Genomic DNA, 16,839 nt, shown 5'->3' on the forward strand with positions numbered 1-16,839 from the left:
ATATGACAGAAGACAGTTAAACGTATTGAAAAGTTCTTCCCAGAGAAGACAAAATGGAAAAAGGGAGAACTCCTTTTTAAAGGCCTTAAGGCATGTCAGGTGAGGAAAGAACTGGACATACTCTTGTGCACCTGTGGTACATCCTGTAGAAATAATTAGAACACAGTGGTTTAACCCAAGTAGAGCTGCAGTCGAGTCAGTTCTGACTCATGGCGACCCCATGTGCGTTGGAGAAGAACTGTGCTCCATAGGGGTTTTCAAGGGCTGAATTTTCTGAAGCAAATTACCATGCCTTTCTTCTGAGGCACATCTGGGTGGACTCGAATCTCCAGTCAATTGCGTTAACCATTTGCACTACCCAGAGACTCCTGATACAAGACAGACCTCTCTCTAATTACCAGAGCTGTCTCAAACCCTGGACTCCAGGTCAGGGCTGGAGGACAGGCTCCCGAAGATCTTGTAAGAAGGATCCCTGAATTCTGGGAAGGACGAAATGGTTGAATCTCAAAGGGTCCCCCCCAAATCCTAAGACTCTCTGTCATGACCATCCCTCAGATTTTGGATTTCTTACAAATTTTTACATGAAGCTTGGTCTCCTGTTTCATTTGTGTACTATACTAATTTGATCTATGCTTTTTATTATTCTAAATTCAGAATTCAAGAAGTTTCAAAAGAAAAAACCCAAATGTAAAGAAAATCAAGTTTCAAAAATTGTTTTGGAAGGTCCAGAATATGCAGATCCATAGAGACAGGAAGTAGATGAATAGCTCCCTAGGCTTGTAGGGGGAGGGAATGGCGAGTGACCGCTGATGGGTGCCAGATTTTCGTCAGTGAGGAAAATGTTCTAAAATTAGATCCTGGTGACAGTTACACAGCTCTGTAACTATGTTAAAAACCACTGAATCATACACTTTAAACGACAAAATTGATGGTAGGTGAATTATATCTCACTACATCTGTTTAAAAAAGCAAAATGAAACACTCTTTTTGGAAGCTCTCCAAAGGAATTTTCCATGTGTTATGATCATCCTCAAAAGTGCTTACGGATGCTGCCTTTCAGTGCCACGCACGGGCCTTGTACGTCTTCGTTGTTCCTTTCTGACGGTAAGACCGAGTGTTTGTTTTCAGAGAACTCAGAGCCCAACGAGACACTCAATTCACCCGTCCGCGCTCTGAGAGCCAATGTGCTGTATCACCACAGCGGTCAGCTGCAGCCCGGTGACAGCCATTAAGACAAAGTGATGTGCCAAGAACCATGTTGGGTCAAGGGCTGCGTTAAGAGGTCGGGACTTTGAGCCTGCTGTGTCAAACACCCCAGGGCCTGATGATGGTGCCCTGATGCTCTTCAGCCCTGGCTAACAACCTCCCGGGGGTAACACGAACCTCTGCAAGAAGAGGGGAACATGACAAAGCTCGCAGAGAGGGTCTGTGAACACAGCAAATATTCCCTCAGACAGGGAAGGGGATCCAGGATCAGTGCTGAGGAATCTCAGCCCACTCTCCCATAGTCCCCCTTGGTGGAGAGTCACTGAGCAGGACAAGTGCGCTCCTGGAACGAACCACCACACCCCGCCCTCTTCCCAGGAGTCAGAACGCCAAATACCTCTGGCACTGCGCTAGGGCCCTGTGCGGATGGCCAGGTGTATTTTTAGAAATCACAGGAAAGCTCCGTGTAATTCTCACACAGCTCCATCACAGGCGCTTCCACACGCCAGACCCCTGCACGGCCACACAGGGTCCTCGACGAGAGCCACGACCCTCAGAATGCATCTGTGGCCGTGTCCTGAATACACTGACTTTGGGGTATAGTATGGTAATTCTACCCTAGTACACGATGTGGTTCACATACTCAGCAAAGACACCCCAGCACTTTACCCAAGTCAACAGGAAGCACAGCACATGATGGCAATCAAAAATTACAAACCAGTGTGAATGTTTTCTACATAAAAATACCACACACACACACACACACACACACACACAGCCCACATGACTATACACACATGTATACGCGATACATACACATACACACATATACATACACACATACACACCATATACACACATACCCCACACGCACACACCCCACTCATCTGCACAAACACATACACAATACACATGCATACATACACCCCACATGCCTGCACACACACATGCAGTACACACACATACATACATACACACATATACACACATACCCCGAATGCACACCCCCCACATGTCTGCACACACACGTACACAATACACATACATACACACCCCCACACAACTGCACACACGTATATGCCATACACACACACATATACACTCATACACACTACACATACACACATCCCCCGAAGCATCTGCACACACACGTACACACATTTACACACACACACACCCACACCTGATGCATCTGCACACACACACACGCATACACTCCATGCATCTGCACACACACACATACAAACACACACATATGTACACACCTTGACAGCTGAGCTCAACACAGCTAGGCTAAGGAAAAGATCAGACACGGCGCCATCCAAGAACTGGTTAAAAGGCCACCCAGAGGGGTTTACAAGAGAACACGAGGGGCATGGCGTGGTCTTCATTACCCACCTGAAGGCCTGGCTGCTCCCAAAACAGTGGAACCGAGCCTCTGATCTGGACAAAAGACGACACCCCATCATCCATGTAAATCATCTGCACCGGGAGGAAACATAAAGGGAGAGAGATTCTTCAATGAAACCAAGCGTCCACGGCTTTGTAACCGGATGCCGCCGCCCGAGACCCAACACCAGCCAGCACGAAGGGCAGACAATACCTGGCGGCGCCAGCTCCTCTGGCCAGCACGGCGGGGCTGCGCCCTGACCCGAGGCCCAGCCTGCAAACCAACGGGCCTGCTGGCTGCTAGGCCACCTCCCAGGCCTGGTGCCCCAGCTGCCTCCCAGAGCGTGACCAAGTGCCCTGTCCTCAGGGTCAGCTGGAGCTGGTGGGGAGTGCCCTCTTCCCGGGGCACAACCTTGCTGACTTCCCTGGACACCCCACAGTGCCCCCATCGCACATTAGGAACAGAAGCAGGGGTACTCTGGGATTTCAGGAAGAGCTTCCTCTGTCAGCTGCCTCTGAGTCGGCCCTGACTCACGGTGACCCCATGCACAATGGGATGGAGCACTGCCCAGTCTTGCATCATCCCTGTGACCAATTGCAGATCAGATTGTTCTGATCCATAGGGTTTTCATTGGCTGGGTTTTGGATGTAGATCGCCAGGCCTTTCTTCCTAGTCTGTCTCAGTCTGGAAGCTTCACTGAAACTGGGTCAGCATCATAGCAATACCCAAGCCCCCACTGACCCACAGGTGGCAGCTGCTCACGAGGTGCACTGGCCGGGAATTGAACCCAGGTCTCCCGCATGGAAGGTGAGAATTCTACCACTGAGCCACTGCTGCCTGTACGTGACCTTCCTTAGAGCCCTCCATTTTTACCTTGTCCCATAGCTTAGTATAGGGCTGGACGAAGTATGATGAACAGCTATATTCAAGACCGAATGACAAAACTAGTCAATCTTGTACTTGACAACACAAGACTTGACTTGAACTTGCCCTCAGTCCTGGCCCTGTGCCACCGTGCTCTCACACATACCACAACATCAACACACAGCACAGTTTCCAGAAGCTTCCCTGTGGAATGGCACCTGCACAGAAACACAGGATACTTCTATTTTTAAAATACATCTCCTCCTCACCCACATGCACGCTTATTTCAGAGTGGACCGGTTTCTGATGGACCTGCGGGCCTATGGGTGTAGTGCAAGGGAGTTTTAAGAGGACATGAAGTGCAGTCATGAGCATCACAGGCGAAGGCTGGGGCCGTTATCAGATGCTCGGCCTTTATCTGGGTAACTGTACCCCGGTCTGGCAGGGCCAGCCAGCGAGGCCGTGGGTCCTTTCCACTTCTCAGCACCCTGCCGCCTTACCGGGTAGCTTTCCATGCCCGGCAGATGACGCTCAGGTGGCACATGCATTAGTCATTCTGCGGCAGAAGACTTGGAAAGCAGACCTGCAGTTTCACTGGACTACAGGAATTAGGAGCCTGGTCTCTACAGCGTCCGACTGAACGTCTGTCCATTAGTCTCCAAAGGAAAACAGCACCAGAGTGAGGGCTTGCTGCCTGTCTCCAGACACCGACCACCAGCAAGTCTGTTACACTCCATCATTCTACTAAAAAAGCCTCAACAAAAGAGCAGTTTGCATAAATTCCCACAGGCATGCGCACGGGCCCACGCACACCCACACGCACAGTAAGATGAAGTCTATAGACCTAACCAGCAGCCGTGACTCACACAGGCCATAGGACTGAACAAGAAACCAACCCAGCCAGCATTCTCCTAGAAAGCCAACTCTTCGTTCAAGCTAAGAAAAGATGATCGTTCACTCCAACTAATGCTGCTAACTGTGCTACTTCCAACACTCATCAAGTTCCTCTTGAGCTGAAAGTTGTGCTGAGCCAGCTTTGGAGAACAAGTCCCAGACCCCACCCCTGCCTGGGCAAGACGAAAAGATGCCGCCAAGTGTCTCCACCCCCTTCCTCCCGGGTGACAATCCCATCCTATTCTGGGTCCCATCCTATCCCCAAGGCCACCTTCTTTGTTCCCAAGGTGATAGGACATACCCTGACCCTCACACACGAGTGAGGGATTCCCTGTGCTTCCACTCTGAGCGAGAAAAACACAGGTCTAACCTGCCAGGGGTGCGGGGCTTCACTTTGAGACAGAAACCCAACGGAGAGCTTTGGGTCCATGGGAGCTGCGGGGAGGCAGACGGGGCCGTGAAAGGCCAACCGGGTCCAACCTCCGTTCTGCAAACTCCCACCAGCCCCGCAGGGTGACCCTCAGTGTTTGTCTCTCTCAATGGAGTTAGCGCCACCTGGAGCCCAGAGAGGTGACGTTCTGGGAGGAGTGAGTGAGGGTGCGTGACCCTAGGCACCAAGGATTTGCTCACAAATGCAGCTCCTCTCCTCGTTCAGGGCAGCAGTCTGCTCTGTGAGTGTGGACAAGGCCGCCCAGAGAGGAGGGAGAGAAAGATGGCAGGCAGGCTCCGAACACGGGGAAATGGGGTTTAAGCTGTGGGAAGAAGAGGGAACACATGAAGGAACAGACAGGGAGTGGGAGGGAAACCAGGAAGGAGAGCATTTCAAGAGGGAGGGAGCCGCGCCAGTGGGGTGAGGTCAGGGTGGGGCCACTGGACTTGGCCACCAGGAAGCCCCAGGTGACCCTGAGCAGCCCCCTTCATGGAGTGGTGGGAGCAGAGGCCAAAGGGCCATCCAAAGAAGGGGACAAGGCAGGAGTACTTGAGCCTGTACTTTTATCTAAAAGGCATTTTGCTGAGCTACTTCCTGATGAGGTACCTGCAAACCTGTGCTTCCCAAGTCTGCGTTCTTAGGAGGACACACAGGAATCCTAACCTCCTGGCACCAATCAGTGGTCTTATCTTCAGTAGTCAAATAGTTATCTTTTTTTGGGTCAGGGGAGGTGGTTTCTGCAGGATGAGGAGTCACGGCTGTAGAGCAAGCCCACTAGACATGACTCACCAGAGCACTGAAGACTCAAGGCCTCCTGTGGGGGAGTACGAGACGGCCATCTACACACACACTCACACAGGCACTCTCACATACACTCACAAGCATGTACACACACACACACACACACACACACACACACTCACACAAACTCACACACAGCCTGCCATGGGCACGGTGCAGAAAGCTCCTCCCTCATCTGGCTCCTGAGAATTTAATTCATGAGAAGCCCATCTGCCTGCTGAGAGCTCCCCCACACAGCAGGGAGCCAGTCTGCTCCTTTTGGGGTCAGCTGCCTGGGCGTTCATTAGGGACCTCTCCTTCCCAGGGATTGTGGGTGTGGGCTGAAGGGTCTCACTTCCTTACAGAGGCACTCAGGGACCAGCCTAGCCCCCAGGCCCTCAAGACGAGACCCGAGGGCAATCACTATGTGGGGGCAGATCTGCTGAGGTTGCTGAAGCCTCCTAAGCTCACCCTTCCTTCCCCCAAACTCACTACCTGCTACCCTGGGGCGAGGAGTTTTGAAGCCTGCGATGTCTTCACACATAGCTGTAGAGGAGGCAACCCAACACTACCCGAACAAATCAGCCACACTTTGTCTACTGAATCACTGATTTGAGGGACCTTAAGATCTAACACACAATTTGCTATTCCACCATAATCAAAGCCACCAAGGCCACATATTAAGAAGCCACCATCCTGACCCAAGGGGCCCCACATTTATGGTGTTACAAATGTCAGGAAGCAGGACACACTTGGACCTGTGAGGGCGTGACCCAGGATCCCAGTGAAGGGCCTGGTTCCTGTGAGGGTGTGACCCAGGATCCCAGTGGATCACCACAGCCCTGAAAACTTCCCCGAGGCCAATTCAGGTTCCTGCGGGGTGCAGCCCACACCCACTGCTTTCACCAGCTCAGCAGAAGACCTGCGGGCTTGCTTCCCTAGAACACGAGTTTAGTACTGTTACCAGCAGCTGCGGGGAGGAAGGAATGAGGAGTTCAGAGTACCTTTGTCAGCAGGCGGCAGAGCTGCTGAGAGCCCAGGACTCTTGGAGGGGTAGGAGGCAGATCTGCCATGTACCGAGAACATGAGTAAGTATATACTCCACTTAAAGAGCAATTTTTATTCAAAAGAAAAAACAACTTGGCCCAACCCAAGTACCCCTATTGCTATAAAGTGCCTTACACAGAAAACATTCAGTGACCCCAGAAGGAGAGAGCAAGCGGCTCTCTTGTCACAAGGAGAAGCCGTGACAGTTCTTGTTCTTCTGGCAAGAGTTGCTCCTCTCCAGCCATCTCTACTCATCCTGCTTCCTTACACATTTGAGAGAAGAGGGTGCAGCCCCTACGTTAGAAATTACCTGGAGGTGCTTAGAGAAATGGCCAGCCCCCCATCAGGACCTGCCTGGGGCCCCATGAGCATCACTGGGGTGTCCCTTGGCAGGAGCTTTCCAGAGGGAAGTCCTGTCTTATGGACTGAATTGTGTCCCCCAAAATAAGTGTTGATGTCCTAACTGCTGTACCTGAGAATGTGACCCAATCTGGAAATAGGACTTTTTTGTTATCGTAATGAGGTCATGCCAGATCAAGGTGGGTCCTAAACCTAATCACTTTTGAGTGCTGTCATATAAAAAGAGCAGAATAGACACAGAGACACACGGAGGGGGAGACAGACGCTATGTGACAACAGAGGTAGATGAATCCACAAGGCCAGGAATGCCAAGGATTGCCAGGACCTACTAGAAGCTGAAACAGACAAAGACCTCCACTAGACCCACAACGTGCATTGGACTTCTAGCCTCCTGAACTATGAGGAAATAAATTTCTGTTCTCCAAAGCCACCCACTTGTGGTATACATACATTTTTAATGGCAGCACTAGGTAACTAAGCCGCCATGCCGTCACTCTTCTTTATTTCATCGCATGTCTTCTCTCCCACTGTCTTTCCTTCTCTCCATGCATCCCCCCCACCTTAGACCGGCCCTTCCTCTAACACCATGGCCCCTCCTGGTCCTCACCTGGCCTGGAGAGTCTCCCATCTGTCCCAGGCTGACCGGGCGCTGACTGGGCACCACTGGGGACGGAGGAAGCCTCCCTGGAGGACCAGCCCTCGTCTGTCCTGGTCCCGCAGCATGCCGGGAGCAGCACACAGCCAAAATGTGCTGAGGACTTGGGCAGCCCCAGGTCTGCTCCATGGTGTCAATGAGGACATCTTAATGAGCTTTGGGAAGTGATTCCTCCATCGTCCCCGGCGGGACCTTCTCCCTCCCACACCACAGGTCACATCGTCGGGGGCTGTCTGAGTCACATAGAGCATCCTGGCTTGTTCTTCCCACAGTGAGAAACCATGGTTCACCAGAGGCAGCCCAAAGCGAAGCTGACCTCAGACACGCCTGCCCAGCAAATGGGCACTTGGGAGTAAGACCCTTGTCTGAGTTTCTTGGTGCTGCTTAACAGAAGGAGCCCTGGTGGCACAGCAGTTAAGCACTGAGCTGCTAACCAAAAGATCGGTGGCTCAAACCCACCAGTTGCTCCTTGGGAGAAAGATGGGGCAGTCTGCTTCCATACAGATTACAGCCTTGGAAACCCTATGGGGCAGTTCTACCCTGTCTTATAGGGTCACTATGAGTCAAAGGCAACAGGTTTTGTTTTTGGTGGCTGTAACAGAAATACCACAAGTGGGTGCTTTTAATGAGCAGAAATTTATTTTCTCAGTTTAGGAGGCCAGAAGTCTGAATTCCTGGCCCCGGCTCTAGAGAAGCTCTCTCTGCCCGGCTTCTCCAGCCCCGGCGTTCCTCCGTTCCTTGGCAATTGCCACGTGGCACCTGTCTTTCTCCCATTTGTGCTTGCTTCTCTCGGTGTCTAATCTGACCTTTTATATCAAACTTAATCAAAAGTGATTAGGTTTAGGATACACCCTACACTGATAATGGCCTCATTAACGTAACAAAGAAACTCTATTCCCAAATGGGATTACATCGACAAGTACAGGGGTTAGGATTTACAACAGGTATTTTGGGGGACGAAATTCAATCCATAATAACCCTCATGCCCTGTTCCGTGTCGTTGAAAGTGAAATCGCTGAGGGGTTAAATGCACACAGGGCAGGGCGGGGCGGGGGTCTGCAGCGCCTGTGGTCTCTGGGCATGTCTGCTACTCCTGGGAGGAAGGTGCTCTTTCTGGAGACAGCAACAATGCATCAACACACACTGTTGTGATCCAGAGCCCAGGACGATGAAAACAAAACAAAACAAAAAAACTAGGAAGCGCCCAAAGGCTTAGGGGAGCAAGAAATCCCTCCTAATCCTGAGAAGGAAGATGGAAGCAATTTAAACAGCCTCGGCTGGACGTCGGCAGCTGGCGTGCAGCTGGTCCTGTCTCAGACATTTCTCCAAGGCCTCCTGGGAGAGTCAGGAGGCACGAAGACAAGGGCCCTGCCCCAGCCCTAACCAGGAAACTGAAAACATGAGAGAAAACTCAAGTCATGGGACACACAGACACGAGAACCAGAGCGACGGCCCCCAAACCCTGGCCTGCAAAAATGCTCACTCGTCTGTGGAAACTGAGAGAAAAAAAAAGACAATGGAGAGATCAGTCATACAGTTAAAGGCGCTTAAAGCATAGTCCTTTACCACAAGATTATGTCCCCTTACACTGCAGTGTTAAAATCGCTGCTTATGTATAACCAAACTGTCGTGGGATTTGATTCCTTGGTTTGGAGGTTTAGGGTCATAGTTTCATAGGACACCCCAGTTAATTGGCCTAATATCATGTTTAGTGTTTCTGTTCTACCTCTTAGCTCCTTGTGTAGTCCCTAGGGTCTTAAAAGCTTGCAAGAGACCATCCAAGGCACAGCTGGTCTCTATTCACCTGGAGCAACAGAGCTCAAAAGACAGCCAGAAACAGAAGGACATGGAATATGTGGCTAATTGCCTCCATGAACAACCGTCTCCTTTGCCATAAAACCAGAAGAACTGGATGATGCCTGGCTACCATTACTGAACATTTCGATTAAAGATTCTACAGAAGAATCCTTATCTAAAGGGGGAAAATGGAGAACAGAATTTCAAATTCTCATAGAATCTAGAATTTCTGGAGCCATGAAGGTTGGATAAGCCCCTGAAACGATTACCTTGAGATAATCTTTAAACCTTAAACCAAAAATATCCCCAAAGTCTTCTTAAAACCAAACGATAGTTTAGCTTAACTAGTAAAAAATGTCTGCCTTGAGCATTATGCTCTTTTAAGAACTATTTACATGGGATCGAATTGCCAACAGCAACTCAACAGGCTATACAGGAAGCTTAGGGGACAGTGAGTTTATGTTAATGGGGGAGGAACAACTCAGAAAAGGAGGATGTGAATGGTTGCACAACTTGAAGAATATAATCAATGTCACTGAACTGTACATGTAGAAATTGTTGAACTGGTGTATGCTCTGCTGTGTATATTCCCAACAACAAAAAAGTAAAATAAATTTTAAAAAATTGTTTAGGAAAGGATGCTGATCGTGGAATGTGGTTGTTCTTCCAGTGATTTACTTGATAAGAAAAGTAGATGAGACTGAGACCCCCCCCCCATTTTTTTTTTAACTGGTTGAAATCCAAAAATCTGGGGACCCCCAAATGAGAGGACAAAACCAGGTATTTTCTACCCAAGGGCTGGGTGGAGAATGAGGCAAACGCCGAGGTGGCGGAGTCCCTACAGGGCGGCCAGTAACTACCTCTGGAGTGTGGCTCCGTCACCAGGTTAAGGGGCTCTGGCATTTCCATTCATATAAGCACGCTTTGCACCTTGGGCCCCCAGCTCCCAGCACAGCACCCAGCCCATGGCAGGTGATAAATAATAAACCAATATTTGTGGAAGAAATTGAATGGTTGGCCAGCTAAACACCAAACCCCAGGCTAAAACCCGGGATGGAAAAAGTGGTCAGGGCGGTGGGGACCCGATGGCAAAAAGGAGTCATTTCACAGAACAGGAGGGAGTGAGAAAAAAGAAAGCGGCCTGCATTTGGGGTCACGTGCTCTCTCTCTCTGTCGTTTTTAACCAGACATTTCTTTAACAGCTTTGGTCAGTATCCAGGACGGCCCATATCGTGGGGGGAATCACATGCGAGGAACTCCGCCTTCAGCTCACTCGAAGGCCCCCTTCTAACGTCCCTCCCACTGAGTAGCTGCTCCAAGATGCCCTCACTCATCTTTTTTTTTTTTAATTAATTTATTTTTTATTGTGCTGTAAGTGAAAGTTTACAGCTCATGTTAGTTTCTCATACAAAAATTCATACACACATTGTTATGTGACCCTAGTTGCTCTCTCTATAATGTGACAGCACACTCCTCCTAGTTCATTCTGTAAACCTTCATCTAAAGTACAATTAAAAAAAAAAAAAAGATTTACAGCCTTGGAAACCCTATGGGGCAGTTCTACTCTGTCCTATAGGGTTACTACGAGTCAGAATTGACTCGACGGCAGTGGGTTTGGTTTTTTTGGTTTTAGCGTCCTCTCAGGAACTCGTCCCACGGCAGCAGCAGGTGTGATGAGAAAATGCAAAGCCACACCTCCACTAAATCAACAGAGGGTGTGAGAAGTGTGCCACCAGGGACCAATTACCCAATAAGCAAGGTATGCAGGGGCTTCATTGTGCTTACTTACTAATCTGTAGTGCACAACTGCATGTGGTGAAAACCAGGTGAAATTGTGCACCACAGATTAGTGAGTAAGCACAATGAAGCCCGTGCGTACCTTGCTTGCTAGAAGCCATTGCACACTGTGCTTCCTGGTTAATGGGCCCTTGTGTGCCGCCCACAACCGCATTATACCTGTGCCTTCACTGCGGGTCTCCTTCCCTACAACTTAGCCCACCTGCCATTCAGCTCAGGCATTACACAGACTGTAAGTTAGAAAAAAAAAGAAAATTAAGAGAAATTAAGCAGATGGTCATAGTCCACGGGAGCTGAAACCAACTGCTGCCGAAGTCAGCCTTCACAACTCCCAGCTGCTATTCCTTGCATCTTGGCTGACGTTTCAGTTGATTCAGAATAAAAATAAGAATACTTGCTTCTTCTGTCATCCTTCCACGGTACTGATTTACTTATTTCTGTTGTGAAAAGATTTTCCAACCAGAGGGGTCCGTCCGTCAGCTGCTCTCTGAATGACTCCCACCCCTGATGGCCACAGCAAAGACTCCTGATTCCTTTTAGCTAAAAATACCTCAGGTAAACAGCATTCTCCCATCATGAGAAGTGAAGCAAAAAATACCCACCATGCAACCAAAGGACAGATTTTCACGCCCAGCACCAGTTACACGTTCCATTCTCAATTATAGTCAGGAGCCACGATCAGAAACCACCCCAAAAAGCTCCAGAGCCTCTTCTGCCCAAGACAGAATATACTTTTGCTCGTGCTGTGTCCTCGGGAGTGGGGATGGAGAACCTGGGTGGAGGAGGAATTCCGACAAGGTCTCTGGGTGGTGCAAACAGTTGGTGCTCAACTATTAGCTTAAAGTTTGGCGCTTCCAACCCACCTAGTGACACCTCGGAAGAAAGGCCTGGAGATCTCCTTCGGTGAAGATTCCAGCCAACAAAACCGTATGGGGCAGTTCTGCTCTGCAACACACGGGGTCGCCCTGAGTCAGAATTGACAGCAATGGGTTTGTTTTCCTTTTTTTTTTGTTGACTTCTCTGAGGCACCCCTGCCCCCCGGCACCAGGTCCCGGCCACTGACCTGCTCCGTCTCCACGAAGTTGGACACGTGGCCGTCGTCATTGACTCCACGGGTGTGGAAGCGCGCGCCGGCCCGCTCACAGCTGATGCGGGAGATAAGGCAGGCTTTGGCCTGCTTGTGTGAGGCGTACACAGTGCGGATGGCCACCACCCCACAGATGACCTTCAGCAGCCAGTCAGAGCAGCTCACCTGGTGGTGCTTCAGGGGTACGTGCAACAGCTGGTTCCTGCAAAACGGATTTGTGAACATGGCACCCAAAGCACACGTGCAATGCAGTGGGCACCTACTGGGACCCAGCACTTTGGCTGGGGAGGGGGCAAAAGCACAATGTCCCCCCTGCACTCTTCACTGTGGACAGATGGCCTGAGAAGATCCAGGTACTTCACAGAGGCCCAAACAGTAGGACACCGTGACGTGTGCAGGGGCAGGGGGAAGGAACCCTTTCCCAATAAACCAGACGCCATCAAGTCGCCTCCAACTCACAGCAACCCCTCGTGTGTGAGAGTAGAACTGTGCTCCACAGGGTTTTCAATGGCTGACTTTTCAGAAGTAGATTGCCAGGTCTTTCTTCCAAGGCGCCTCTGGGTAGACTCGAACTTCCAACCTTTCAGTTAGCAGCCGAGTGCGTTAACCGTTTACACCACCCGGGGACTGCTCCTTTCCCGATAAGGAACCTTATGACAGGGCTGGAAGCAAAGCTAGGAGTGGGCATGTCAGGGAATTTCAAAGAAGCCTCTGTTTTAACCCTGTGGGCTCCACATTTTTTGATACGCCCCATCAGTAAAAAATGTAATCGCATTTCCAATATATGCATGCTTATTTAAATCACATACCTACACTAAGACGCGAATGTAATGAGAGCATTAGCAAGCAATCCAAAACGAATAAAAAAGGGCAAAGTGCTAGTGTCTCCTCCCCATGCCCAGGGGACTGTCCGGGCTGCTGGGGCACCCTGGTATCCATGGCGACGGTGATGTGACAACAGCCAACATTCACTGAGTGGATCAGGCACCATTCTAGGTGCTTCTGAATGGATGAGCTCACTTCATCCTCGAAATAGCCCTATGGGAAAGATATGGATGCTTACCCCATTCTACAGACAGAAACTGAGGCACAAAGAAGTTGAGTACTAGGCCAAGTTCACGGGGTGGCTCTCTGTGCCCAGCGGCCTGACCCTGGAGTCATGGCCCTTCAGCCTAGCACTGCCAGCCCCTCTCTGCGAAGGGCCTGCAGACGCTCACCTGGTCCTCTCCTCTCCCCTTCCTCGGCCTCCCCACTCCTACTTGAGTTAGTGAGCAGACAAGGGGCCACTCTGAGAAGTGAGGTCTCAGTCGAGGTGCATGGACCCCTGAACCCGCAGAGAGGACACCTCGGCTGCTTCCGCCTCCACACAGCAAGCTGGGGGGACCAAGCCAGGGCCCTGAGCCCGCTCCCAGGGAGGAGGGAACCATCACCTGAGCCCTTCTCTGATGGGGCGTCAAGCAAATCTGCATCACAACGCCCTACCTACCTAAAAAAGGCAACACTACTCCTGCCCTTGAGCCTTCCTCAGAGATCCCGCGTTTTCTTCTTGTTGATGGACAACAGTGCTGGGGGATGCCATCTCACAGGCGGTAACTTCTCTATGCGGTGAGAAGTAGCCATCCCTCCTCTCCGGCTGGTTTCCCCGACTCTGCCTCTGGCTCTAGAAGCATCCCCCCAAGGCCCCCAGCACGACCGCATGTCAGACCCACATCTCAACTCTCCACACCACGGAGCTCATCTGCTGTAGAATGGAGGATCACACAGCATCGCTTTACAAAAACATTCCCTTCTGAATCACTCTCTCAGACTCAGATAAACCAGCTTTAGTAACAAATGTATTAAACCTGCATGTGGCATCAAGGCAAGGCCTCCAGAATACTCCAGAGTCCGCTAACCACACAGCAATGAGAGGGATAACCCTGGAGTAAACCCTGGTTCTTATTAGTCCTACTTGCCAGACCCTTGGTGGGAGGACAGCTCATACCCTAGGATGAAGATACCCGAATCTATACAGGAAAATAGAGTTGTGTGGCTCCTCCCAGGATGTGACTGTGTGGGGAAGTGATTATTGGTGTGATCAGTAAGTGGCCTGGAAAGATAACCATCAGCGAACACTCTGCCTTATCTACCAGTCACCTCAGTGCAGACCTGTCTGACTCCTGACACAGGGCTACCAGGCTCGGATGCTGCCCACAGTCCAGTGGGTTTAGCTCTTCAGCCTGTGAGCCCTCAGCCAGTGGTGACTACTTGGTCGGTTCCGTGGGTTCCACCCTCAGCCCGGGTGCCACGCCCTGCAGTGCGCTCCCTGGTAGCCTGGCACCTCCCCAGCAGCTTCCTCCTTTGCAGCTCAAGCCCAGGCTGAAGTCCACTGCAAAAGGGCCCCGTGGTGACTGTGCCCTCCCCAGGCCCCTCTGCAGCCACCCCACTCGCTTTGCCTTGGGTTTCCGACGCTCCTCAATCCCCAGCCACACCGCTGGCCCAGAAGACCTGAGAAGAGCAGTGACGAAAGGGCTGGGGACTCAGGTACCCAGTGACAACTTACAGAGCTTCCATGCTTCTCGCTCTGTGTGAAACGGTTTCTGACCTCAGCTCACAGATCCTCCGGATGCAGAGCCTCTCCACACCCAGGCAGGGGACCGCTGCTGCGGACCGAGGGAGTCACACAAACAAGACCCCAGAGCTGTCACTCAGAGGGTGGGTGGCAGAGGCAGAAACCAGGCCCAGCCCAGAACTACTGGATCCGAAGCTGCATTTTAACCCCTTCAGCAGATTCGCTTGCACTTTAAAGTTTGAGCACACTAACCAAGCCAAACTAGTTGCCGTCAACCCCGACTCATGGCACTCCCATGTGTGTCAGAGTAGGACTGTGCTCCACAGGGTTTTCAATGGCTGCTTTTTCAGCAGTAGATTGCCAGGCCTTTCTTCCAAGGCACCTCTGGGTAGACTTGAACCTCCAACCTTTCAGTTAGCAGCCAGGTGCAAAAACTCAACCAAACCAGAGCCCCGAGGAGCACTTGGGGAAGGGGGGCACTGGGACACATGAGGAGACATACCCCACCCCCTTTTCCAAACAGAAGCCAGGAATTCACTGTGAGGAATGCGAGGCACAGAGAACATCTATGTGATGATGGAGACCCTCACCAAAAGAAAGCGTTTCCCCACTCGTAGTGGCCGTCACCCTGCTTCTGCGCCCGGACGGTCAGGTCGAAGTGGGACCCATCATTGGGCCACGAGAAGTAGAACACGCCCGAGTTGAGGATCTTCTTCAAGGCTAAGAGACGGTCCTCTTCTTTGGCTTCCTCCTGAAGTGGGTAAAAATCGGTGGCCGTGATTTTGTAGATTTCAGCCTCTGGAATTCTGCCCACAGAGGTGCAGCCTGTCACCAAAACCAGGAAGCTCAAGGAGGTGCCACCTGAAAGGTAAACCAGACAACAGAGCTAAGCATCAGAACTGGCACAGCTGCAGAGAAGCTCGGCAAAGCAAGGCCAGTTGTCGGGAGTCAGTTCTGACTCATGGTGACCCCATGTGCATCAGAGTAGAACTGTGCTCCGCTGGGTTTTCAATGGCTAATTTTTCAGAAGTAGATTGCCAGGCCTTTCTTCCAAGATGCTTCTGGGTGGATTCAAACTTTCAATCTTTTGGTTATTAACTGCACCACCCAGGGACTCCCAAGAAAGCAATACCCAATCTGTTGCAGTTGAGTGGATTCCGACTCATGGTGACCCCACGTGTGTCAGAGCAGAACTGTGCTCCATATGGTTTTCTTGGATATAATTTTTACAGAAGCAAAAACGGCGAGTCTTCACCTTGCTTACTTTGGACGTGTTATCAGGAGGGACCGATTCCTGGAGAAGGACATTGTTATGGATTGAATTGTGTCCCCCAAAAATCTGTGCTGTAAATCCTAACCTCTGTGCCTGTGGTTATAATTCCATCTGGGAGTGGGTTGTCTTTGTTATGTTAATTAGACAGGATCAGTGTACGGTGTCTTGAATCAATCTCTTTTGAGATACAAAGAGATTAAACAAGCAAGCTAGAAGCGGAGATGGGGAAAGACTGATGCCAAGCCACATGGAGGTCTCCAAAGAACCAGGAAACAAGCTGAAGCGACAAGGACCTTCCTCCAGGCCGACAGAGAGACAGCCTTCCCCTAGAGCTGGCACTCTGAACTTGGACTTCTGGCCTCCTAACCGTGAGAAAATAAATATCTATCTGTTAAACCTATCCATGTGTGGTATTTTTGTTATAGCAGCACTAGATAACAAAGACAAACATCATGGCAAAGTACAGGGTCAGCGGAAAAGAGGAAGACCCTCAGTGAAATGGACTGACACAGTGGCTGCAACAATGGGCTCAAACACAGCAATGATTGTGAGGATGGTGCAGGACCGGGCAGTGTTTCATTCTGTAGTACACAGGGTGGCTATAAGTCGACATTGCACACTGTGGGCCCCTCAGGGGTGGGCTCAGTGTGGGGGTTCCACCCTGCACTGCACACCGTGGGCCCCTCAGGGGTGGGCTCAGTGTGGGGG

At 50.8% G+C, this 16,839-nt stretch overlaps 1 protein-coding gene across 1 annotated transcript in view; it reads right to left on the reverse strand.

Annotated features, from left to right (window-relative positions):
* SYNJ2 (synaptojanin 2) overlaps nt 1-16,839 on the reverse strand; it is a 125,946-nt gene that overhangs the window by 60,671 nt on the left and 48,436 nt on the right. The window contains exons 3-5 of the mRNA XM_004368807.1: nt 15,449-15,719; nt 12,284-12,509; nt 2,605-2,688 (exon numbers count right to left, since the gene is read on the reverse strand). Of these exons, the coding sequence (XP_004368864.1) occupies nt 2,605-2,688; nt 12,284-12,509; nt 15,449-15,719 (581 nt within the window). The remainder of the gene's footprint in view (nt 1-2,604; nt 2,689-12,283; nt 12,510-15,448; nt 15,720-16,839) is intronic.

Source organism: Trichechus manatus, unplaced genomic scaffold, assembly GCF_000243295.1.
Source record: "Trichechus manatus latirostris isolate Lorelei unplaced genomic scaffold, TriManLat1.0 scaffold00002, whole genome shotgun sequence".
Classification (NCBI taxonomy): Eukaryota; Metazoa; Chordata; class Mammalia; order Sirenia; family Trichechidae; genus Trichechus; species Trichechus manatus.